Below are 25,469 nucleotides of genomic sequence, written 5' to 3' on the forward strand. Positions count from 1 at the left end.
AGTAGTGTATGTAAGAGCATTTCACATGTGTTCGTGAGAGGTAATTCTGAGTAAAGTCCCTAACGGCCCCTCATACAGTTTGGCCCATTTGTTGTTTCACAACCTCTTTACTTTGTATTGTGGTAGGTAAGAAAACAATTTATGTCCTTGTTCATGCATAGGTGGACTTTCCATTTCCCGGAGTAGACTCTTTTGAAATACATGTATGGTGTCCCGGCAAGCCTTGTCTGAGCCTTCCTCAAAATGTTCATCAAATTCAACAGCTGGAGGTTCAAATAGATTTTTCTTCCACTGATACTCTTTCCTTTTCATTTTGACCTTTGTTGACTGCTTTGTTGTTGTTCCCTTTGTTGTTGTTGGTTGCTCGACCTCTGCACTTGTCTTGTCAACACTTTCATCTTGCAAGTCTTCCTCATCACTACTATCAGAGTTTTCCTCAGTGGCCATTGAAGTAGGATTCCATTCCTCATCCTCATCATCATCATCTTCCCCTAAATGGTCTATATCACTTGCATTGCCATCCATAATCATCTTCATGGCTTATTCAACGCTGTGCCTCCTTTTCATCTAAAAATACACTTAAAAACTTTATACCCACTTAAATTCTTCCCAGATTGGTTCAGTTTTGTTTAAAATCAATGAGCAAAATAGTTTTTATAAAGTGAGCCATTGCAACATCCAACAAGTAGGCTAAAATCTTAATAACAGCAGGAAAATACATAAATACTGTATATTGAACTTTATTCAATAAACCATAAACATTTAATTAATTTACTTAAATAATCTAAACAGTTTATGTTGCTTTATGGAATGCGTAATGAATTTAATGCAATAAAACTATATTTACATAAAATATGTGTACATACATTGCATTTTTAACTTAATGTATCAAATTTGATGCACACATTTTCAAAACAATTTTACTACTAACTAAGTTAGGAAAAATTAAGTAATTACATGTTACAAAAATTCACTTAATATTCCTTTTGAAGTATCAGAAACTATTTTAATGTTTTTCTTACATTAACGTCTTCAAATTTGGCAAAAATATCCGAGCAAAACCACATGTGGATTATGATTGACAACCTTCATTTTGTTGTCTCAAATGAAGGGCATCTGGTGCATTATCTGTGTACTACATGTATCTGATTTTATACGTTAGGTTTTTTGGGGACTATAATATCACACTAATGATGTAGTGGTCTCCAAAACAAATATGATAGACTTGGCGTTGTAATGGTTGGAAAAGTGGAAAGACGACCCAGAACGGCTTTTCATAGTTATATTTTGTTTCCATCGACTTTGAATGAAGTGTATTTTACAATGTTAAAATGACTGATTATTCACATGGAGTCTGGTGGGTTTAGCAAATGCAATTTTGTCGATGTTCTATGTTTAAAAAAGGATCTTACACTTTAACAGAAAACTTCACCTTCATAGAAATCCTTTCCATTATGTTGTCAGACACAATCTGAGCCTGTCAGTGGCAAAACGAGCACTTTTGTGAAAGTAAACACAATCTGGACAATTGCCCAGTTACATTGTAGCTTGTTTTGCCGCTGCCGACTGCAGCGATCTCGCTTAATACTGGACCAGTGTCAAAGATTGTTGTTCCCGTCAGTCACTTAGACATAAAAACATAGAAAAATACGGTCCAGGTTGAAAAAAATTGTAGCTACCCTTTAAGAAACTACAAGTTTTAGATGTTGTGTATATATTTTGTCCCAGAATTTGGAAAATGTGGCCCATCTGCTTGAAGATTTGGGGATATGTGTGACCCTAAAAAACAATCATCTAATTTGACATACAGTATGTTGTCAGTGAACATATTACTATTATACCTTGCACGAGTACAAACCGTTCCAGACAAAAGGCATAAGTTGACAGTACAAATGCTTCTCTAAAATAAACTGAATTATTTGTCCCGTCAGCTAGTTTTAAGCTCAGATCAGAAAGAGAGCATTTTGAGCATCCCGGGACAGCGTTTTGTAATTGTTTTCAATGAGAGCATTTTGATCCCTGCTTTTGGGTTGCTGAGCACCTTGTGTTTTTTTTGCCAAATTGCCCTGATTTACATAAAACTTCATTTAACTTTACAGCAAAATAAAAGTTGGCTGAGGACGGTGATTCAAACATGGGTGAAAGTTTAAGTTCAACATTGGGGGGGTGGTTGAAATCTCCAACTATCTATGAGGTCCCTGGAAATGTATGCATGTATTGAAAAAAGCGACAAAACCATCAAAAAAAAAATTGTCGAAAAAATCAACAACCTCAAAACAATTGTGAGAAAAAAAATGTTAAGTTTTAACTTTAAGTTTTAAGGTTGTTGTTTTGTAAATCTGACACAAATGGTGCAGTGCTGTAATTTACATTTTTATACAGGCTTTTGTTTTTAACCCAAAATGTACAGGTGCACCAATTTTGCACTGGTCAGGGGGTAAAAAAGTTGAAGAAACACTTGTTTAAAGCAAGTTATCAAACTCCCATTCACTTCAAATTGGTGCTTAATGCAAATAAAAAAGTAATGCTTGTTGAAATTATTTTTCCCTGTTCATATGCTATTTATAGAAACGCTGCTTCCACTTTTACATTCAGCTCTTTGATTCTTTACTGGAGATAATTACAGTACTCATAACTGCATGCATATGTATGAACCATTGGTGTTCATTAGTATAAAAAGCTCTTTTCTGAAGACTGCTATCTTTTATGCGGCTCTGGAACCCCATACTGAACTTGTCATCGTATTCTAGGGTTGTGCCGATGGATGATATCTTTGTGCGCCACTTTCCCACCATCCATCCACCCATCGTGATGCCACGCCCCCAACCCTGTCAGACACACTAATCTCGGTGGGCAGCAAATTGACTAAAATTAAGTGCTAAAATCACAAGTGCAAAGACACTTGCGTCAGGCTTTGCACTGTGCTGCCCCTTAAGTGGAAGCTACTCCCCCCCCTTACGTGCAACCTATTTGTAGTTGTAATGTGTTGCCCCTATCATAGGCAGCATGTAATACTGTTTATTTACAGAGGGAATTTAATTGTTTGTCTGGTTGTTTCTATGTTAACTGTTTGCCCATAGTACTAGAAAATCCCCTACCCCACCCCAACCCCAACAACAAAATCATCGTCCATCACTACGTTTTGCTGTAAACATTGTCAGCTGCCAACTTAGGGGACATCGCCCAACCCTAATGCATTGGCATATACTGTTCGTATGATATCATACGAAAATGTATGCATACTACTTCATGTTTACCAAATTAAGCAGCCAACTGCTGGTCACGTTACGCTTGCTACAGAGCTCTGCAAACTGTTGGTGGTCCTGGGTAGTTGGGTTTAGCCAACATAAGGCAACTTGGAGCCGGGTACAAGGCAGCGCAACATAATGGACTGTAGCAGTTGGGTGTAGTCGACAAAAAGTCAGCATCACGACATGACATCATCACGACAAATAACTTTATGCACCAAAAGGACTATTAAAGGTTAGAAAAGGTGAAAAGTCATTTGCTTTCCCAGGAAGCGAACTCCGCTCAGCGCCTTGATAGCCCTGTGTTTTATGGCTCACCCTTCCAACCTGACCTCCTTACTACGTGGTCCACAGTGTTCCTATACAGCAGCAGACAATGTGGTGCAGGCAGTTATAAACATGTGAAATGCTTACGAATTACAGTGCTTTCCTTTTCATAGCTATATGTAAGAATGGTTTATGAGAACAGCCTGAACTTGATGCATTATCAACCCTATTCCAGATTTATATGTCAGACTTGATTTAGAAAAAGACTGCAAAAAACAGATAAAAATCAGAAAACTTAAACTCCCCTAAAGCTTCAGATTATTCTCAATAATGGGTCCTGCACCTGCCTGTAACTGCTTTAAGCGAGCCCCTATTGTCTTTAGATATTCTCCTTGTGTCTGTTCTTTGACCCGTTATGTGATTTATTTTGTTAATGTACCTGCCAACAGGGTATTGCTGTATAACAGAATGTACTGTACGCTCAGCCAACCTAAATAAAGGTATAGTTTTGTGTTGCAAACTTTTCCTGTGCCAGCAGTAATCTGCAGATGGTCGCATGGAAAGCAGCATGTGCTGAAGCAGTCACCATGAATGATGAACCATCTGCAGAACCCATGTCCCCCCATAGCTTTCTTTGGCTCCCAGCAAACATTTTGACACTGAGTTGTTGTTGATAAGACGGCTGCTCAGAAATTGGAAATGAAAATTGAGACGAGATCTGTAGTCTGGAACTATACAGTACCTCACTGATATCAGGTCAAACAGAGCCGCGGGAACATATTTGGAATTGGCGGTAGTGACAAATTTCCAGTGAAGTTTTCAGTCAACCACCACACACCTAACTGCATCCATCACAATTTATTTCAATGTATAGAGATTTAATTCATTGTAAATAGCCTACCAAGACAATAATTAGCCTGCCATAGACTATTGACCCGAAAACACCAGAAAATAATAGACCATTATTGCTATTCAACCAAATATAAATTTCTTTCTTACCAATAGGCCTACTGTCAACATGAATATTTCTTTATTAAAACAAAGGCACTTAACACATGTAGGCCACATGCTTCACAAGCATAAAATCAAGAATAAACTCCATAATACAAGACTGGACCAAATATCACGGGTAACGCAGGATATAGGCACACGGCTGCGACAATGACACAGAATAGGCCTACTACAAGTTAAAAAACAGAACCACTAAACACACAAGTAAAGCAAGCGAGTCAGTCCTGACACAAGCATTGAAATAGAGAAATGCAGCCTTAAGTTTTTGTAGCACAGCAATAGCAAATTTAAGGCATAAAGATATTGGGCCGTTTATCAACAGTTCTTAACAAGGCCTAATAATTTGTTTAACAATACTGTAGGATAATTAAATATAGGTGCAACCTCGTTCTGGTTTTCCAATAAGAAGGTTTTACACGCATGGAAAAAACCACAATTATCTCCAATAAATTATATAATCTTTCAGTTGAACTGTTACTGAAGAGTTGATGCAGATTTACTGCACGGCGGCAGCATAATTATAATTAGCCTTTTTACCTTGTGTTGCATTCATAATACAAAAAACACAAAAAATCCTCATCTCCAAAACCTCTGACAGGAAAAGTGTGACCCCGAGGCTGCAGCACTGAGTTGACGTTCCCTCCGTGGTTTCCCTGGTGCTGCTGGCTTGGCTAACAACATTAGCTGCCTGGTGGTCTGTTGCTAGCAGGTTGCTCTGGGAGTTTGGAGGTGGAGAGGTGCTGCTAGCTTGGCTAAAAAAATTAGCTGCCTGGTGGACTGTTGCTACCAGGTCGCTCTGGGAGTGTGGAGGTGGAGAGATGCTGCTAGCTTGGCTAACAGCATTAGCTGCCTGGTGGTCTGGTGCCAGCAGGTTGCTCTGGGAGTGTGGAGGTGGAGAGATGCTGCTAGCTTGGCTAACAGCATTAGCTGCCTGGTGGTCTGGTGCCAGCAGGTTGCTCTGGGAGTGTGGAGGTGGAGAGATGCTGCTAGCTTGGCTAAAAACATTAGCTGCCTGGTGGTCTGTTGCTAGCAGGTCGCTCTGGGAGTGTGGAGGTGAGGTGCTGCTGCTATCTATTTCGGTTACAGTTGCTGAGTTTTCTGCCTCCAATTTTAAGCCTTTTAGGCTTTTTAGCCTGTGGTTGATTTATAAAGAAATCCAAAATGCACTTTTGTGCCATGGCTACCACACTTCTGTACTGTTGACCCGCAGGGAAAGTTCTCACAACTCTCTTCACTCATCAGCATCAGAGGCATGCAGCGCGCTTCGGCAGATTAATTCTAATCAAATTATGTGTTTATTTAATTTCTAATAAAATAGGTTTATATTAATTATCAATTTATTAGAAATAAATGTTTTTGATTAAAATCATGGTTGTTGTTGTTTATCCTATTGTTAGGGGGGTGCTGCAGCACCCCTAGTTCCCATGGCCATGGGTCAAACCAGTTTTCAACACTGGCTTCATATAACTTTTTTGTCATCGTGTATCATATCATGTTGTTAAAAGGTTGTGCTCAGGAACTCAGGAATTGTATAAACTTGCCGTCTAATAATAGCAAAACGCTCAACCTGCAAGCTCCTTTAAAACTCCTTTGACTTTATTGGAACAATGATGAACTTTAGTAGTCTGGCTATCACCAGACCAAGCCAAGCGCATTAGATCTGGGATTGACTGTTGGTCTGGGCAGTCTGCTCTGCACAAGAGGCGAGACCAAAAGCTGCTTGGTCGCTTCTCTATCGTCATTGTGTCAAATGCGCGCAAGGTGGATAAGCCAGTTTGTGATTGGTTCCCACAAAAATGTAAACTGAAGCAGGTGAATTAAACGAGCAGGTTTCCAGATGCAGGGCAAAATCATATCGCCGGCAGAGTGGGCGGGGCTTACCCAGTCTAGAACCTTACAGGAGGAGTCAACGACCAGCCAAACTGCACAATTGCAAACATTCTGTGTTCTGGCTGTTTCTGTATGTTACGAAGATTATTGTACATTTGCATATTAAAGCGACACTAGAGATCTTTTCCTTCTTCCGTCCCCCTACAGGTTGGAAGTGGATTTGTCCCATTATGTCTCATAGGAACTAAAGATCCGCTACCCAATCTGGCAAACTTGCATATTGCGGTTATAGCAAGTAGAGGTTAGAAGTGCCGAAGTGCCATTCACCCTGTTAGGATTTGATGAATCACTGAATCGATTTTGGAAACATTATTTTAAGTTACAAAAAGTTCTCTAGCAGAGCACGTACGATTTATCGGCGAGCTGATATTATCGGCGAGCTGATATTATCAGCCGATATTAGGCATTTCCCAAACTATCAGTATTTGCATTTATAATGACTGATTAGTAATTAAATATTAAATTTATTAAAAAATTATTTTTTTTTAAATATTCTTTCATCAGAATTATTTCTAATGACAAATAAATAAAATAAAAAACAGATGATCAACCCTGTTATGAGTGTTGGTGTTGCATAGTTTGTAAACCAGAGGGCGCTCTACAACGCCCCTGTGGCAACACTCTCTTTGTTCGAAGGACTATGAGTTTTATATCTTAAGTTTGTGTTTTCATACATTTTATTCATCAGAACTTTAATATATTTTGATGTTCCTCTGTTCTGTTGTGACATTAAAACAAATCATCATATTATGGTATTAAGAACTCTAAATAACTACAATTAACTAATGTCAGGGAAATCTGTTTATTTTTGGTTATGCGTTTCTGGATTTTTGATTTATATTGGCCGATAAATCAGAATTTCAGATTTCAGATTTAGCAAATATCTGTAAGCCTTTATATGATGATAATACTTCCAGTTTCTGAAATTATTTTTTTCTCCATCATCCTTTTGTTTAGCTTTTTGGCCAGTAGCCCACGTAAACTCCCCTGGCTTTGACTTGCTGCGCGCACTGAACGACAAGCGTGCATGTATACTGGGTCAAAGTTTTACATGTCATCTAAATGTTTTTTTAAAAAACTTTAACCCTGGCCAACACAGATTTCTCCCAATGGCTTATGTCTTTTAACATTTTAGTATTAATTTAATAATGTTGTAGGCCTAAAGTCATTCTTACATTTTACATTTAGGATACATGACATTTCAAGAAACTAAAATGTGCGTTATAGCCTACGTACGTCTATTTCCCGGCATCTTATCGACAACATTTTGCAGAACCTCTTGATTTTTTCATAGTTTAGCTATGGATTACTAATCAAGTAATTTAAAAGACATTTCCTTAACCAGCACATTGAATTTGCTGCAAAACATCCGGCTGGGGATGAGAGAAAGAGAATAATTTGGGAACTGCATAAAAATTGAAGCACACATAACATTATTAATGAATGATCATTTAGACTTATTAGTAATATGGATAGACTAATTTAGACTTCATAGACTGTGTTACCTTTATTATAAGGCTCAAATATGCTTTGCGGAGCCAGACAGATTTGTTTTTAATTTTTAATGCAAAAAAATCTCTCTCTTCATAGCAAGGAAGCAGGACGATCTGGAAGATGTGGTTTTGAATCTTTAGAGTCACCGTGGACAGATTCTCATTATACACTGATAACTACGTAGCCTGGCTTCAGTCCAGTTATAAAAGATAAATGAAAGCTATAAAGACAACATGAGGGTTAGCAGTATAATATGCCGTCAATGCAGCTTGCCACTGCCACCACAGGGATTTCATCGCACTCACTCACTGCAGTCTGGAGACAGTCTGAGACAGATGTAATTTTAACTAGACTACACAATGGAATATTGACATCTATCTCCTTCAACCAGACATCAACAAGAATCCTTTCTGCATCTGATTGGTCCAATTAACAACTCACTGGTACTGATTTTCAGACTAGAAAAACAGCAGTGAATTGTGAAAAAGATTTTTTGTCAACCACCAAAACAGTTTTTTAATCAATTTGAGGGAAAACAGCTAGATTGAAATTGAATGTCTCTTTCTCAACAATAGGTCAAATGTGTGTAATGTGAAAGAAGTTCCTTGTAGTGCCAAACCCACAGAGATGGGCATCTAATACGCATTATTATGGAACCCACTGCAGTTCTAGGCAAGACTCACACTTCGATCTCATTTGCGCTACTAGCCAAGCGTCCATGATCTTTCGCAACAAAACCTTATTTTTTAAGGTCCTATCCTCCGACCAATCAGCTATTCTAACTTTAACGACTCAATTGGTTGAGGTCAAAGTCTAACCTCAACCTTTTGCGTTGGTATTTGACACTGAGAGCAACTGACCAGGCGTCAGTATTGGAAAAGTTGGGAATGAGACAAATGACAGATAGCCACAAGCTAGTGATCGTAGTGGAGCGATTAGTAGCTCAAGAGCCAGATATCTCCCTCGGGAGTTGGTGGAGACCAAACGCTGAGCAAAAAGAAGAGTGAATATTATCAGGTGACCAAAAAAATGAATGCTAGTGTTTCTCTATGTCTCCTGGATTTGTAAATAGGTAGTTTGCTAACATGTTAGCCATATTGATTTTTTTTACCATATATTTTAAATTTGTGATTTGTAGCTTCTTGTGCAGTTAAATCAACGCAGCTTTTAAATAGTTGTGTGAAGAGTTGTGAGAGGCAGTGAGCTCTCTGATTGGTCCAAAACAATTTCTGATTATGCTTGGTTAAATCTCAGTGGATGGTTGTCTTCAAGATATCTGACAGAAACATTTTCAACACATCTACAACGTGTAATGACAGTTGTCATTACATGTGATCTGGTGTATAAAAGTTCCTTTCAGTACAAAGTTAATGACAGGTTGACATTAACCAAGAGGACATAAACATGGCAGCAGGGACGTGCGCAGACATTTTGGCCGGCAGCGGCTCAAGGAAAAAAAAGGCCTAATAGTTAATAAATAATTATTTATTTGAAATTTAAACAAAACATTAAATATATTAACTCTGACTACCTTACCAATTTCTTTTATTTCCCTTGCGCAAATAAATAATCAGTTCACACAGAGACTTTTTAGTGTATAGTATATTTAGTAAGGAAACTCTGAGCCAAGAAGAACTTTCTAGGGTATGAGCTGGAAGGGACTGCTGCCTTTCTGTCTGCTTGTCTTTTATGCTTGTGAGTCTGTGTAGCGCACACTGCTGACGAGGAAACACATTGCGGAGAGAGAGAGAGAGAGAAAGAGCGAGAGAGAGAGAAAATTATTAAATATTAAAATATTTAATTGCGATTAATCACAAGAAAAAGGGCCCGATGTCTATGTGTGCATGTGACTGCATGGCAGGTTTCATTATCAAGCAAAAATGAAAATGTCTGGTTGCAATGTGTTAGGGTTCCATTTAACTGTCATATGTGATTATTTAGCTCCAACTGTGGTTGTCAAATCCTCTCGTGACAGTGTCATAAATTATTTTCCGAATGTCAATTTTGATCATACATCATTTCTTCATACATTAAAAGCATGACAGTGTAAAGTGTGAAGATGACTACATTATGAAGGTTTTACCTTTCCTAACCTACAAATGTGTTCTACTGTAAAGATTGATTATGATAGAAAGCTACATTCTGTTGGCGTTGGCAACAACATCCAGTTAAATCTATCCTCTCTTTATGAGGTTTTCTAATGGAAATGTTTATGATCAATCATTACATCTACGTGACAAGGCCTTCAAGAGGATATAAAACAACCAATCATGTTTTTCCACTGCAGAGAAAAATATACATTTTGACTGGAAGATACTTCAGAAAACATGATGCATAGATGCTTGCAAAAGCTCTGATAATGTGCTTTAAAAGTGCTTGAAAATTGCTTGAATTTGACTTGTCTAAACCTCTGGGAACAGCAAAAAGCCAAAGGCAACAAAGACAGATAGTACTTAGTGTATTTATTATGGAGGAAATGCAATGATTTTTTTATTTTTTTATCATTTAGTGGTTTAGATTTAGAGGCAGGCTAAGCAGGGCAAAAATATCTTAATGTTGGTCTTCAAAGTGTTATAAAATTGGGCCCCATGTAAGTCCAGAGAGTCTTTCTGAATATGTTTGCACACCAGTGGAGCTCTGTGCTGAGCTTTGAGGTGCAGCATTCGAACCAATCATCATTAGCAGTCAACTAGGATTTGACCGCTGAGCCAAAATTTTAATCGTACTACAGGAATAATCTGGGAATGACCAACACACTGAGTCAGCCTCTCCTTCTTCCTCTTCCTCTCCTTTTCATCTTACAAAGCGGAGAAGCTGGAGTCTTTGAAAAATGACCTGAGAGAGAAAGGCAGACAGCAGCAAAAAAGAAACGAGGGCGAAGGGTTTTAGCGTCCCACAGGCAAACTCAAGGGGCCACAGTATTAAAAGGGAAATGGCTTCAAAGCTGCTGGTGTTGCTCAGGGGCCCAGGCATGAGAGAGGGTGCAAGGGTCTGGGTCAATAGAGGTAGAGAGAAGAGAAATGAAAGGGAAGGATTTTATCATATCTTGACAGTTTGATCTAGATAAATGTCCATTAGCTGTTCTTTATACCATTGCTTTAACGCAACATGTATTCAGCCTGTTTCTAGATTGCAAAAGCTTTTACATGTGCTGCTTTACCTCCCAGTGCCGGCGTGTGAGTAAAGGCAGACTAGGCAACAGTCTAGAGCAACAAGGAGGCAAAATGTGGGCTTGTTTGGCCCTCATTTGGCGGCTCAGTCCCGCGATTGTGATTGGTTTATAGAAATGCCAATAAACCAGAGCACGTTTTTCTCCAATCCCAGAATGCTGTGTGGACTAGCCGGACCCTCCTCAACTGCACTGCGGAGGAAGGTCTGGCAATGCGAGACTTCCTGTACACGGACAAGGTTAGGGGGATAAGAAAGAGCCCAGCAAATAGCCAACAACAATAACACAGTAACTAATTGACTTATTGACAGAGAGCGGACCATATCAGGTCAAAGGAATTGATTTCCCCAGGGGTGAGAAGCTACTTTTTCTTCAGTGGTTTCAGGTTGTAAACCTGCTCATGATAGGTGAGCAGGTCCACTCAAATGGTTTTGTTTATTTAAAGATTTGCAACATTATTACAGTTGCATTTTATACCAGTTTAAATTTGATTTACAAAATAGCTGTGCAAGCATGTGCTGTAAAGGGGTTTGGAAACCTATTTGATTTATTATGCAGACATGTTGGTGTTGTTGTTGTCAATCAAATATACACATACGCTCCATGCATCGGCCTACTTTAATAATTGTTGACACTTCACTGTCAATTTGTGTGAAGTGTATATATTGGTGTTAGGGTTGTTGCTGTTTTTTGCTTATATTGGCTGCGTGGTATTGCTTGTGTATTGTAGCCTACATTGCAAAGAGAAGACAGTTGTGTCACAGTGTTTTGTCTAGAGCGCTACCGGTCCTTCTTGTACCTGCATCCAGTCTTTATGCTAAGCTAATGCATAAATATGAGAGTTTACCAATCTCCTCATTTAACTAAAAGAAAGCTAATACAATGTTAAACTATTCTTTGAAAGGGTATTTTGAACATTGCTAGACCAAAATTGTCTCGCTTTGCCAGACCATCCTCCACAGCAAAAACATCCTCTATTTATTATCTTTTTTTTTTATAGAATAACAATCGCTGTGGCTCAGTGGTAGAGCGGTTGCCTGCCAATCGGAAGGTTGTTGGTTCGATCCCTGCCCCTGCAGTCATTGTCGAAGTGTCCTTGGGCAAGACACTGAACCCCGAGTTGCCCCCGGTGCTGCGCATCGGAGTGTGAATGTGTGTGAATGTTTATCTGATGAGCAGGTGGCACCTTGTACGGCAGCCCCAGCCACAGTGTATGAATGTGTGTGAATGGTGATTGTTTCCGGTAGATGTAAAAGCGCTTTGAGCAGTTGTTAAGACTGGAAAAGTGCTATAGTATATTATATTATATAAAAGCACATTTACATTTACAATCGTCTAAGCACCGGGCAGAGCCACGGTGCCGCTGCAAAATAGCCTCGGGAAGGAACTTGTTTTGATGGAACATGTGTTCAAAATTTGTTTTAGTCATGCACAGACACCTCAGATTGGACAGATAGCCTAGCTAGCTGTCTGGATTCAGTAGCATTTAACCATAGTCCTCTTGAATCCACCAGAGTTTAAAATTCCAACACAAAGAAAGTGGAAGGTAACGGACATCCTGCCAAAAAGAGTGAAATCTGGAGGAAAACAGAGCATTGAACATTGTGGATATACGCAGACTACACCAATAATTTTAGAAGGTAATTGAAGATTTGGTTCCATCTTCAATTTGAATATTAATGTTTCTGACACAAGCACAGGTTTTAACTAGTACAGTTGTAGCGTAATATTAGCAAATATTACTCAAAATGTATAACAATAACTAAAAACTCAAACTGAAGCATCTTAAACATCTGCATTCGTACCATGGATAGTGGACAGTGATGGCCTCTCTTTAGTTATCAGAAAGACAAATCAAACCAAGTTTTAAATCCTATACACTCCACACTATAAATTAATCAACATCTAATGTAAGGAAAGCATTCAGGACGACACAGAATAAATCTTTTAAACAAATGCAACAGAAAAAGATTAAAGGAGAATTCCGGTTGATTCTGTTCGTAAATGTAGAGTGCTGTCAGTAGAGAGAAAACCAAAAACCAATTGGTGCTGTCTACACCGTGTTATCCTCCTGCTAGAGTTAGCACCCAACAGACTTAAAAAGGGCAAGTTTTAAACATGTTTTTAGCCTCTAATGTTGTGTGTGAAACATGTTCAAAATGTCATTAAAATGCCTACCCATGTGCAGTGATTCCTTCTGAGTGAACACAGTGAATCTGACTGCTGGAGATGTGACAGAAATGCATGAAAGCTCTGCTAATTAAGCTCTGTTTAGCTGAACTAACACAACTTTTATGCCTTTTTTTCACTCTTCTTTTCAGTACGAGCTATGATCAATAAACTGGGGAAGTAATTGCATTTTATTTTTTGTGCATCAACTAATAGGTCTACACCTCTACTCTATGGTTTCAAATGACTTCAGTACTCGTGTAGGTTACAATATAACATGGTTATAAACTTACATTTTCTCAAGAGCTATTTATTAAAGGGGAGAAAAAAAATACAGAGGAAAGCAGGTAGGTAGGTCCTGACCATCCCTCCCACGATTTCAGCCTATGTGTCTGCTACTGACACCAAAATCCTACTTTAGTGCCTGAATGGACTGAAAATCTGCATAAGGAGGTTGGTTGGGGATGGGTCAAATAACACAGGACTTTTACCCAAGAGACCATGCTTTGTGTCTCGCTCTTGTCCTACGTTCCACTGTAATGTACATTTTATATCCCATAAAAACTATAACTTCATACACCTTACTGAGACCCTGAGAGTCAAAAAGTGACGTCAAGAGTCGCGACCAAGCACATCTAAAGTGACGTCAAAGGGCTAAGCACTAAAGGAGACTTTTCGCGTTTGTAACAAAGGCCAAAGGAAACTGACCAAACATGGCTTTTTGACGCGCTGGGATGAGAATGTGTTTGCCGTCAAGCACAGAAGCCTCTAAACTTCACATTGTGGGTACAATGTACTCTCTAAAGACCCATCTGAACAGCTGAATGGACTCCAGTCTTGTCGGAGACAATGATGACCCTATGTTAACATGGCCTCGTGGTTCCTCAGAACCAAAACATCATGGTGATGAGGCAACCCAAAGAATAGACCTTAATGTTCAAAATATGTCCTGTGTGTCCTGTACAGAGCATCTCTCTTATAATCATAGTACATGGTTTGCAAGTCAGCACTTCCACTGATTTGTAAAGGAAAGAAATCATTCATTGTTCTGACCATCACGTCTTGAGGTTATACACAATGCAATTCTCTGGATGTCTGGAAGTCTTGAACCCATCAGTGAAGACCTTCCAATGAGTGTCATACAGACTATTCCTTCATCATGCTACACAGTTACACTGAATAGACTCTTTTTTGTGGCAGAAAAAGATTTCTTTGTATTTGTATTTGAGTGAAACAACCCTTGAAAAGAGCAAAGTTGAAGTCACAGTATTTTATACTATTTTGCTTAACACTGATTCCTTTGTACTTTAATATATGTCACATTAGCACTTCCCTTTAATTTCATTTATACAACTTGTTTGTTCTCACACATAAGTCATACTGTAGATTGATGCTGATACATGTCACTTAGTTACTTATTTTCCACTAAAAATGTAAATTGGGGTTGGTGTTACGACCCCAAAGTTGTTCTTGGGGAGAGGGGAGTAACATTAGCCTACATGAGGAGTCAGGAGGTTCAGATTAATCTTTAATTGCCAGATCTGGAAGTCTGCAGAAAACATCATGGAGTGCCCTGGCCAAAGTAACAAACATCCTAGCCCTAAGTAAAAAATTAAATAACAAAGCTGACTATACTGCACCAGAAACAAAAAGGTACCAGACAAACTAAGACTAACTCCCTATCATCACAACAACAACGAGAGAAATTGTTAATTGTCAGCTCTCTCTTATAGGGCTTTCTGTCAAGAGACGCACAGGTTAAGGTTGAAAATACAGGTACCAGTAACTTACGGTGCTTCTCAGCCTTTATATCCCAGTTAGACGGATTGGCTGCAGGTCTACAGATCAAGTCTACATCAGGTGCGGAAGAACATGAAATCCTGGAGACAGAGGTTTTCCTCAAGGACCTTCATCAGACATCAAATTTATATTTGATATATTTAGGACTTTTTTATTTATTAATTTAGGTGGTCTTAGTCTAGCTTTGCCAGACCTTCCTCCAAAGTAGTTTGGTTTGATGGCATTTCTTTAAACCAATAAGGAATTGTCATGGGCGGTGCTCAACTCCGCACAGAGCCACTGCAAAATAGAAAACTCAGACTGGACAGATAGTCTAGCTAGCTGTCTGGATTTACCCTGCAGAGATCTGAGGAGCAGTTAAGCAAAGTCCTCAGAAATCCACTGAGTTTAAAAATCCTACATAAAGAAAGGAAACTACATGCATCTGGCAAGATGAACTGGAAGAAGAACTTGGGGGCTACTTTTGATTGCACCATGAAATTTGATAATTAGGTCTTCCGGTTTGGCAACAGAACGAAATAGCAGGCTGAGCAGTTAGCTCCTGATAGTCTGCATATTTACGTCCCCCATAAACTTAACTCTAAAGGTAAAGTTAAAGGGACGCAAGATAAACCAGCAGGTAAAGATTTGCACCGGGCAGAACATGCTAAGGGCGATATGCAGGAAGAAGGTCAACATGGCGGCGTGTCGACAATGACGGAGTGCACGAACGTCGATGCCATAAGTAAGCAGATAAGTGACTTCAAATCGGATTTTAAAATGCTTAAAGACGACATTAAACACGACATGAGAGAAGAACTCCATGAGTTCAAGCAAGACGTTAACCAACAGCTAGCAACATACATGCAAGCTATGCAGGAGCAAAACAAGTAAATTAGCGAGATGGAGAGCCGGATCGATGACACGGAAACATGGAGCGCTGAGGCTAACACCATTCTCAAACAAATGATGAAGGACCAACAGCAGCTGGAGGACAAATTGAATGACTTGGAATCGAAAGCAAGGCGAAATAATCTGCGGATCCATGGCGTACCGGAGAGTGCGGAGGATGGGTCAGTGATAGCGTTTGTTGAAAAGCTGTTAATAACCGAACTCAAGCTGAGTGAGGAGTTGGATCTGCAGATGCAGCGCGCCCACAAAGCCTTGGCGCCGAGACCGGGGCTCGATTCACCCGCGAGATCTATTATGATTAATTTCCAACAATACACTACTAAGGAGATGATTATACAAAAGGCATGGCGTCAGAAAATCACGATAGGAGAGAAACCACTGTTTTTTTGACCACGACTACACAGCCACCGTTCTCCAACAGCGTAAAGCATACGCCGGCATCAAAAAGACGTTGAAAGAGAAAGGTATTCGATTCCAGACGCCCTTTAACAGGATGCGCATCCACTGGGAAAACAGTGTGCAGGTATACAACAGTGCATGGGAAGCCGCGAAGGAGCTGCGACAGCGGGGATACAGTGTGGAGGTGCCAGAGAAGCAGAACGGTAGGAAACATCTGATGGAGCGCCTCGAACGATCTTTGCCTTGGCAAAGAGTGGGATCACGCAGAGGTGCAAACCTTGATAATAGTGCCAGGCGAGCTAGAGTGCGCCTCCGGGAATTTCAGCGCGGGCGCCGGGATGAGCAGTAGGCCCAGCCTAATGTCCTAAAACAGACGGTAAATAATTGTCCCGTAATATATGGTATTCACGTGCTGACTCACGGGGAGATGAGAGTTCAGCTCTGCCAAAGGGCTCGCACTTAAGTTCAGAAACAGCCTGTAGCGGACTAACTGGAAGGGGGCCCTTTTTCTGCAAAAGGTGTCATCCCCCCTTCACTCAAAACTGAAGAATCTTCTTCAGACTTTGGAGGTCTTGTTCTGTGTTTGTTATCATTCCTGTTCCAATTTCTTCCAAGCACGTTTCTGTGCTCCAGTTATCTTTATTTTTGGTTGTAACGTTTGGCCTGTGGGGAACATAATGGTGTAAGATATTTTCAGCCCAACTGTGATGCAGTCTATTGAAGTAAAACTAATGTCCTTAAATGTGAATGGGTTGGGAAACCCGGTTAAAAGGTCTAAGGTAATGATCAAATAAAAAAGGAGAATGCAAATATATTTTTTCTGCAAGAAACGCATCTTTCTCAACATGAGCATGAAAAGTGAAAGCGGTTTGGTTTTAAAAATACCTACTATAATTCATTTGTGCAGAGTCATAGGAGAGGGCTTTCTATCCTTATAGCAAACAAGCTTAAGTTTGAATTCATTAACGAAATAAAAGAGAATGAGGGTAGATATCTCATTGTAAAGGGACGGATTGAAGAGGATATAGGAACCTTAATTAATGTCCATGCACCTCCTAATAATAGCAATTTTTTGTACAGATCACTGATGGATGTTATTGCACTGGAAGCAGAGTGGGATCTATTTATGTGGAGGCGATTTTTATATAGTACTGAATCACCACCTGGATACAACTAGTCTCAACAAAAATAAAGACAAATTGTCAAAATAATTTAAAACAGCCTTGGAAGAAATCTGATTTTGTGATGTCTGGAGGTTTACTCACCCACTTGACAGGAATTATACTCACTATTCAGCCCCACACTCTACCTACTCCAGGATAGACTATTTTTTATATCAAAAAGTGATAACTATAGGGTGCAGAAATGTAGAATTGGGGTAGCTGAGGTCTCTGACCATACATAGTGCACTGTATCTAACAGTTCATCTAGAAGGAAGGAGGCGGAATACAGGGTGGAGGTTAAATGTAGGGTTACTAAATAGCAAAGCAGTAGAGCAAATTAAATCAGACATAAGAGAATATGTTAAGACTGATGACAATGGTGAGGTTTATCCATCTATAATATGGGACTCATTGAAGGCAGTGACTTGTGGCAAATTGATTGCCTTAACAGCATTGAATAAAAAGACGAATGCCGTGAAATATAATAACCATGTATCAGATCTATCTAAAGTGGAAAAGCAACATAAAAATAACAGAGACCCAAAACTATTAGCGCAAATACAACAATTAAAAAAACAGATCAATGATCTGTTAGATCAAGATGTAGAGAAGAAAGCTAGATTTTACAAACAGACATATTACAAATCAGGACCCAAGGCAGCTAAATTACTTGCCCAACGCTTGCGTAAACAACACTGGATAGTACCATACATAAGATACAGGATCCAGAAACAAATCACCTAAAATACTATCCAAAAGAAATAGAGGCCATTTTCCTAAATTACTACAAAAACCTATATACCGTAACCTCTAAAACTAAAGTAGAAGCAATGCAACACTTTCTTAACGATCTAGATCTAGCTAGTATTGGCAAGAGGCAGAATGATTGTATCATAGCAGATTTTTCACTGGGTGAGATAAATAAAGCAATATCCAACATAAAGTCAAGCAAGACCCCGGGTAGTGATCGTGTCCCAGCAGAGTGGTACAAAACATTTAAAGAAGAGCTAGCCCCCTCCTGCTGAAAGCATTTAACTGGATTAAAGGGGAAGGTAAACTCCCACCATCATGGAAAGAGGCACTTATTACAGTACTCCCCAAGGACGGAAAAGACAGGGAATATTGCAGTAACTATAGACCTATTTCCATTGTTAATGTAGACTATAAATTGTACAAAGCGATAATTGCCAAAAGACTTGAGAACCTTCTCCCGGAATTAATTGACGAAGACCAAACTGGATTTGTTAAAAATCGGCAAACACATGATAATATCAGAAGGACGCTGCATTTGATAGATAGGATAGAAAAGGAAAACAATACTACTAAGCCTTGATGCCGAAAAGGCATTTGATAGGGTTAACTGGCGTTTCCTTTACCAAACTTTGCATAGATTTGGTTTTAACAATCAATCAGTAGGGATCATTAGAACACTTTATCAACAACCAACAGCATGAATAAAAATCAATGGAACATTGTCTCCATTTTTTACATTGGAGCGAGGCACTAGACAAGGTTTTTGTCCCACACTATTTGCGTTTTACATTGAACCCCTGGCCCAGGCAATTCGCCAACATGAAAAAATACGAGGCATTAAGATTGGACACACAGACCACCTGATTAGTTTATTTCAGACGATATTTTGGTTCATTTGATGGACCCTGAGACCTCCATACCTATACTGATAAAAATCTGAGATGATTTTAGGTATTATGCTGGATATAAAATAAATATTACAAAGACACAACTCCTGTCATTCAACTGTAATCCTTCCAAGGAAATAAAAGATAGATACGATCTAAGATGGGACATGGAATCAATAAAGTAATTAGGAGTGAACTTATTTAAAAATCTTAACAATTTGTATGAGGAAAACTATAATCCAATCAACCAAAATATTAAAAAAGATATTAGAAGATGGTCCACTCACCCATTGGACTTTAGTGGTAAGATTAGCGTAATTAAAATGAAAATTTTGCCTAGATTGCCATATTTATTCCAGGCCTTACCAGTAGAGATCCCTCAACACCAATTCCAAGCCTGGGATATGCTTTTTTCTAGATTTATCCGTGACGGAAAGAAGCCTAGAATAAAATATACAACACTTCAGTTGGCTAAACATAAAGGAGGAATGGTGCTTCCAAATCTCAAAGATTACTTTCATGCAGCTCAATTCCGCCCCTTATTTCTTTGGTGTAATGACAACTATTTTGCCAGTTGTAAGGAAATCGAGACATATATTGAAGGCTATCAAATCCAGTCAGTGTTGGGAGAAATGGAAATCTCCTCATTAGTCAAGTGTAAAGTAGGCTCTATAACTTCTAACGCTTTAGAGTTCTGGTTTAACTTTGTGAGACAGCTAAAACTATGGAAAGATCAGAGAGTTCTCAGATGGGTAGCCTTTGACACCCAGTTTAAACCAGGAGTTAATGATGCCATATTCAAGGATTGGACAGTGAAAGGTATTAAGGCAGTGTGTACGATAATGGACAAGAAGGAATTACAGACTTTCCCAACATTAAAAGAAAAATTCTCCCTTCACAATCTGGATTTATTTAGGTAAATATACAATTTAGGGATTATTATAACAAGGAATTGAAAATGGAGAACTCGCAAGAACTACAATCCAGTAATAAGATATATGATGTGTGCTTATGGAACAAATACAAACTGCGTTAAAATCATTTCTATGTTCTATGAAAGAATTATGGAAAGTAGGGGCAACTCAACATACTTGAAAGCAAGATGGGATAAGGAACTAGAAGTGGAAATTCCGTTGGATGTATGGCACGATATGTGTGAAATTCAACATACTTCCACAAGTTCACAACAACTGAGGGTGTTTAACTGGAAGAATTTGGTGAGTTTTTTTATTACACCTCAGATCAGCAGTAAAACATCTTCAACACACCAGCCCTGCTGGAGACAATGTGGCTGACTACTAGCACATCACACACATATTTTTTGGATTTGTGAAAAACTGAAGCCATTTTGGAAGGTAATACATTTAGTTTTAAGTAATGTACTTGGATATAAGATTCCTTTCACATGCATAGCCTTATACCTGGGTCATATTTCAACTGTAACAGTACAAAGGGACAGGTACCTAGTCAAGATACTCCTCACAGAAGCGAGGAAAGTGATAACCAGAAACTGGTTTAAGCCTGATTGTCCTAAACGGTAACAATGGTTTGATGTCATATTGACATCAAACGAGGGCAATGGAAAGGTTGACTTTTGAGAGAAGGTCTGTATACCAAAAGATGGCAGAAGTGGACACTTTACTTAAATAAACCATAAGGACAATGGTTTACAGCTTGGACTCAGTGGATACAGCATTGACTTGAAATATATTTTTTATTTCTATTTTTCTTGGCTACCATCACCTCTTCCCACAGGAGTTTTTCCCGTTCTTTTTTGTTTTTTGTCTTTCTTATTTTTTTTTCTTATTATTACTTACAAATTGAGGTGTCTGATCATTTGTAACAATTCAATAAAAATTAAAGTAAAAAAAAGAAAGAAATTTGATAAGCAGATCACTAATGTTGCTAAAAGGAGCTTTTTCCAGCTTTGTCTGCAGCCTTTACTGACAGGCACAACCTGGAAAAGGCCATTCATGCTTTTATTAGTTCAAGGTTGGACTACTGTAGTGCTCTCTATGTTACTCTGAATCAGATGTCTTACGCCTTCAACTTTTGCAAAATGCTGCTGCTCGCTATTTAACAAATACATCTCAACGTGCACACACCATTCCCGTTTTCTACACCCTGCATTGGCTCTCGCTGCATTTTAGAATACACTTTAAGATTTTATTGTTTGTTTTTAAGGCTTTAAATTTTCTTGCCCCAGAGTATTTGTCTGAAATTTTAACTTTGCAGGACCACAACTGTTCATTGCGGTCTTCAAAACAGTTGGATTAGAAATCCCGAGGTCCAGGTATAAACAGTGGGGTGATCAGCCTTTTGCTGTTGCTGCCCCAAGATTCTGGAGCAAGCTACCCCCCGATAGTCACACTGTTACAGATGTAGCTCTTTTTAGGTCCAAACTCAAAACATATCTGTTTAGTCTGGCTTTTAATACGTAGCAGTGGTGTGACAACATTTTCAGATTTTACTGTTTTCTATGTTCACTCTTTCTATTGTACAGTATAATGTGATTTTACTCATTCTGTTAAGCACTTTGGATATCTGCTGGTTGCTGTAAAGTACTATATAAATACATCTTTTTGATTGTTCGAAGATTTCCTACAACAGAAGTGGAACGCAAAGGATATAGACTAAGTTGGTCTTTTCTACAACACTGCTAGAAGCCAGTACTACAGTCAGTAGTGACTTTGAGCTGCATATTAATATATACTGGCTTTTACATGTTCTTCCCTCGCAGCTCGGTCTACAGATTTGCTTCTGTCATTGAGCTCTGGTGAGGCTCAATATGCACTTTGCTCGAGGCAGACATCCTTTACAGTAATTAGGCTGTCAATGGCAGATTGACAGTTCTCCCCATTAGTAATACATCAACATGAACCTTTTTCTTCACCTGATGGGACAAATATTCTACTCAGTGGGCTGTCATTGTTTTTTACCTTCATCTGTCAGGCTAGAATTTCGTTTTTCAATTTCTTCTTAATTATTATCCAATAAATATGTTTTAGTTGAGATACACTCTTCAGGGTTTTTATTTTTCTATAGACCATGTGATTCACTCAGCTATTCTGTGCACACAGCCACGTCTCCTCCATGATCACTTCGAGGAAGAGAACTGTAAATCCTCTTCATATATTGTGCTAAATATACAGTTGGTTCCCTGTGGTTTTAAAAGCCAGAGCTTAGTGTGATGTCTGGGTGGGTAATGCAGCCCTGCTTACTGATTTGGTTTTGTTCTGTTGTTTTGTCATGAGCGACTGGCTGGAGGCTGTTTGGGTGAGTGATGAGGAGCAGTGTCTGAATGAATGGGCTGTAGGGTGGACGGGGTTGGAAAATCGCACACACATAAACACACACACACACACACACACACACACACACACACACACACACACAAAGCTAAGATACAAATGTTTCATGTCTTATACCCTAAAAAAAAAACTCAGTTGTCCTTACACAGTCAGCTCTCTGCCCCACCCCCATCCCTGTCTTTTATCTCCCTCTCTCTGTGTCTCATTTCTCGTCACACTGCTTCTGGCTGTGTGCAAAATCATTCACTGTGAAAAAGTAGGGAGGCAGCTCAGTTTCATTTTGTCCTCTATTCAGTTAGCCACAGAGTCCCTGCATGCTGCTCTCACTCACAATTCATTAGAAATTAAAAATCTCTAATCACTCATGCAAACCGACACATAAGTCATTCGTTTCAGAATCAACAGCACCACATTTTCTGGTGTTTTCCACTTTAATGCATCCGCAGGGTGTACCTTGCCAGTAGGCTCAGACACCACGTCGTTTTCTTTTGCATAACTCTGAAAACTAAATGTGGATAATTCATTTCAATTACATTTTATTTACAGTATAAAATCAAAACAAGAGTTACCTCAAGACACTTATGTAGATAGATGCAGGGCACTGCAGGGCGTTACAGGGCATAGCAGACCGTAGCAGGGTGTTACAGAGCATAGCAGGACGTAGCAGGGCATTGCAGGGCGTTACACGGCATAGCAGGGCACTGCAGGGCGTTACAGGGCATAGCAGAGCATAGCAGGGCACTGCAGGGCGTTACAGGGCATAGCAGGGCATTGCAGGGCGTTACACGGCATAGCAGAGCTTAGCAGGGCGTTACAGGGCATAGCAGAGCGTAGCAGGGTGTTACAGGGCATAGCAGAGCTTAGCAGGGCGTTACAGGGCATAGCAGAGCGTAGCAGGGTGTTACAGGGCATAGCAGAGCGTAGCAGGGTGTTACAGGGCATAGCAGAGCGTAGCAGGGTGTTACAGGGCTGCATTTGTGATTTAGGTGCCACTGTAATCCAAGGAAAACTGCTGGGCAAAAAAGTATAAGGACTCCAGGGAACAAGATCCTCAAAGCTAAGTTAGTAACAAGGATTTCTGGGACATGGATGCACACAGATGGAAAGGGAGAGGAGAGAGGAGCTCAGTGTGTCAAAAGAAGTCCCCTGGCAGTCTAAAACCATAACAGCATAATTAAGAGCTGGTGCAAGACAAATCTGAGCCAGTCCCATAAGACCCCTTCTCTTCGTAGAAGAGAAGGGGTCTGCTGCAATTACACCCTCCCCTGCAGGTCTAGGCAAAAACTGCAACTCCTCACTCCCTGACTATAAGCTTTATCAAAGAGGAGAGTTTACAACTTTCAAAACGTCTGGCCTAAGAGGATGTCACAGCTGTTGTAGAACATATTTTTAACATACAGCCCCACAGTGGAGACTGTTGGAGAACATCTGCCTCCTGCTGTTCTTAAATAACTCAACTGGCAAACGGCATTGGTTGGGTTTCAAAGGCAAAAGACAGATTTGCAGTGGCAGAGCAAGGCGAGGATTCTAGGGCTCCAGCCATGAAATCTCAAACTTTGTGTCATATCCCCCTCTGTCTCTCTGACTGGACTAGCAGTCAATGTTGCAAAAGTTCTGTTACTGCTGAAATATCAACATTAATTTTGTGACTTCTATTAACAATAGGTTTAATTATTAGTAATGCTGTTAATGCCAAATTCCTACCCTACTTGCATTATGTAGCCTAACTTAAACATAGTAACATCAGACAATTTACCTCTTTTTTAATGTCAGAAATGACAATTTCTCAACTTTGACATTAGTTGTGTTCTGGTTTCAGAATGATGAAGACAGTTGGAGATCAGTTATATACAAAACAGGATGTTAGCTCTACAGAGTCATTCATTAGCTTGGCAACTACATTTTCTATTTTACGTACAGATTTGTAGGCATTTTATTATCAAATACCCCCCCCCCAGGTGTGGACTACAATGTCTGCTTCCGCCCCTGAAATTTTGCATTTAACTTGGCTGTCTAATATGGTTTCACAGCAGTCTTTAAACTTGAAATATAAAAAAATTCTGTATGTATTAAGCTTGTAATAGCTGAACTGATCCTTTCCTTCTTCCCTCTTTGCAGATGCGCAGTACTCGAGGGGTTTCTGTTTGGCCTGTGGGATTTGTAGGAGGCAGAGCGTATGAGCGTCCCCTGGTGTCTGGGGGTAAAGTTGTGGGCTGGTACACCGGCTGGAGACCGGACCGTCCCTTCGCCACCGACATGGCAGGTAAGGCTTAAGTCCGATTAAAGAGGCAAGCAGCGTTGGACAGGCCCACCCATCTTCTTGCATGTCAGGGTTATTGCCGAGCGCCGCTCCTTGCAACCGTGCATTTGCGCAGCACTTAGAAACTTCAAATCATCACCAAAGAAACGGGAACTCCCTGCTTAGTTGGCCAAAGCTTAAGGGTCAGAGCAAACCTTTACCTCACACAAGGGTCTAAAAAGCAATCAAAAAGAAACTCTCTGCTGAGTTCAACAATACCTCACACAAGACTCTACATTAAATGGGTCCCCAGTTATGAAAGCAGCGTTAAGCATAGGGGGAGGACCAAACCATCACCAATGAAGAAGGAACTCTCTGCTGAGTTTAATGATACCTCACACAAATATTCAAATATTATGAAAAGGGGGGTGCGGTATGAGTGGGCGTGGAAACACTGAAGAAATGGGCGTGGAAACACTGAGTAGCTGCAGCCTCTCTCTCTCTCTCTCTCTCTCTCTCTTTCACCTTGAATGCTGTTCAACCGTAGACTTCATCCATAGACTATAGCCTACTTTGGCTCAAATGAATAGGGGCAGCCATGTAACTATAAGGACCTCATCTGTCAATCGTTTCAATATTGAGCCATTACATTTTAACTCTGAGAGCACGGTTCCCCAAACGGTACGTGTTTTTCCACAATGTGTTTTCATGAATTGTTTTTTATAAATTGCAAGCATTAAATCGTCACCAACACGGTCATGCAGCACATCATTAGAAA

At 39.7% G+C, this 25,469-nt stretch overlaps 1 protein-coding gene across 1 annotated transcript in view; it reads left to right on the forward strand.

Annotated features, from left to right (window-relative positions):
- The window catches only part of b3gat2 (beta-1,3-glucuronyltransferase 2 (glucuronosyltransferase S)), a 90,629-nt gene that overhangs the window by 23,242 nt on the left and 41,918 nt on the right, over window positions 1–25,469 (forward strand). Inside the window, exon 2 of the mRNA XM_034898293.1 lies at window positions 24,571–24,715. Coding sequence (XP_034754184.1) covers window positions 24,571–24,715 — 145 coding nt within the window. The remainder of the gene's footprint in view (window positions 1–24,570; window positions 24,716–25,469) is intronic.

This window comes from Etheostoma cragini, chromosome 17, assembly GCF_013103735.1.
Source record: "Etheostoma cragini isolate CJK2018 chromosome 17, CSU_Ecrag_1.0, whole genome shotgun sequence".
Classification (NCBI taxonomy): domain Eukaryota; kingdom Metazoa; phylum Chordata; class Actinopteri; order Perciformes; family Percidae; genus Etheostoma; species Etheostoma cragini.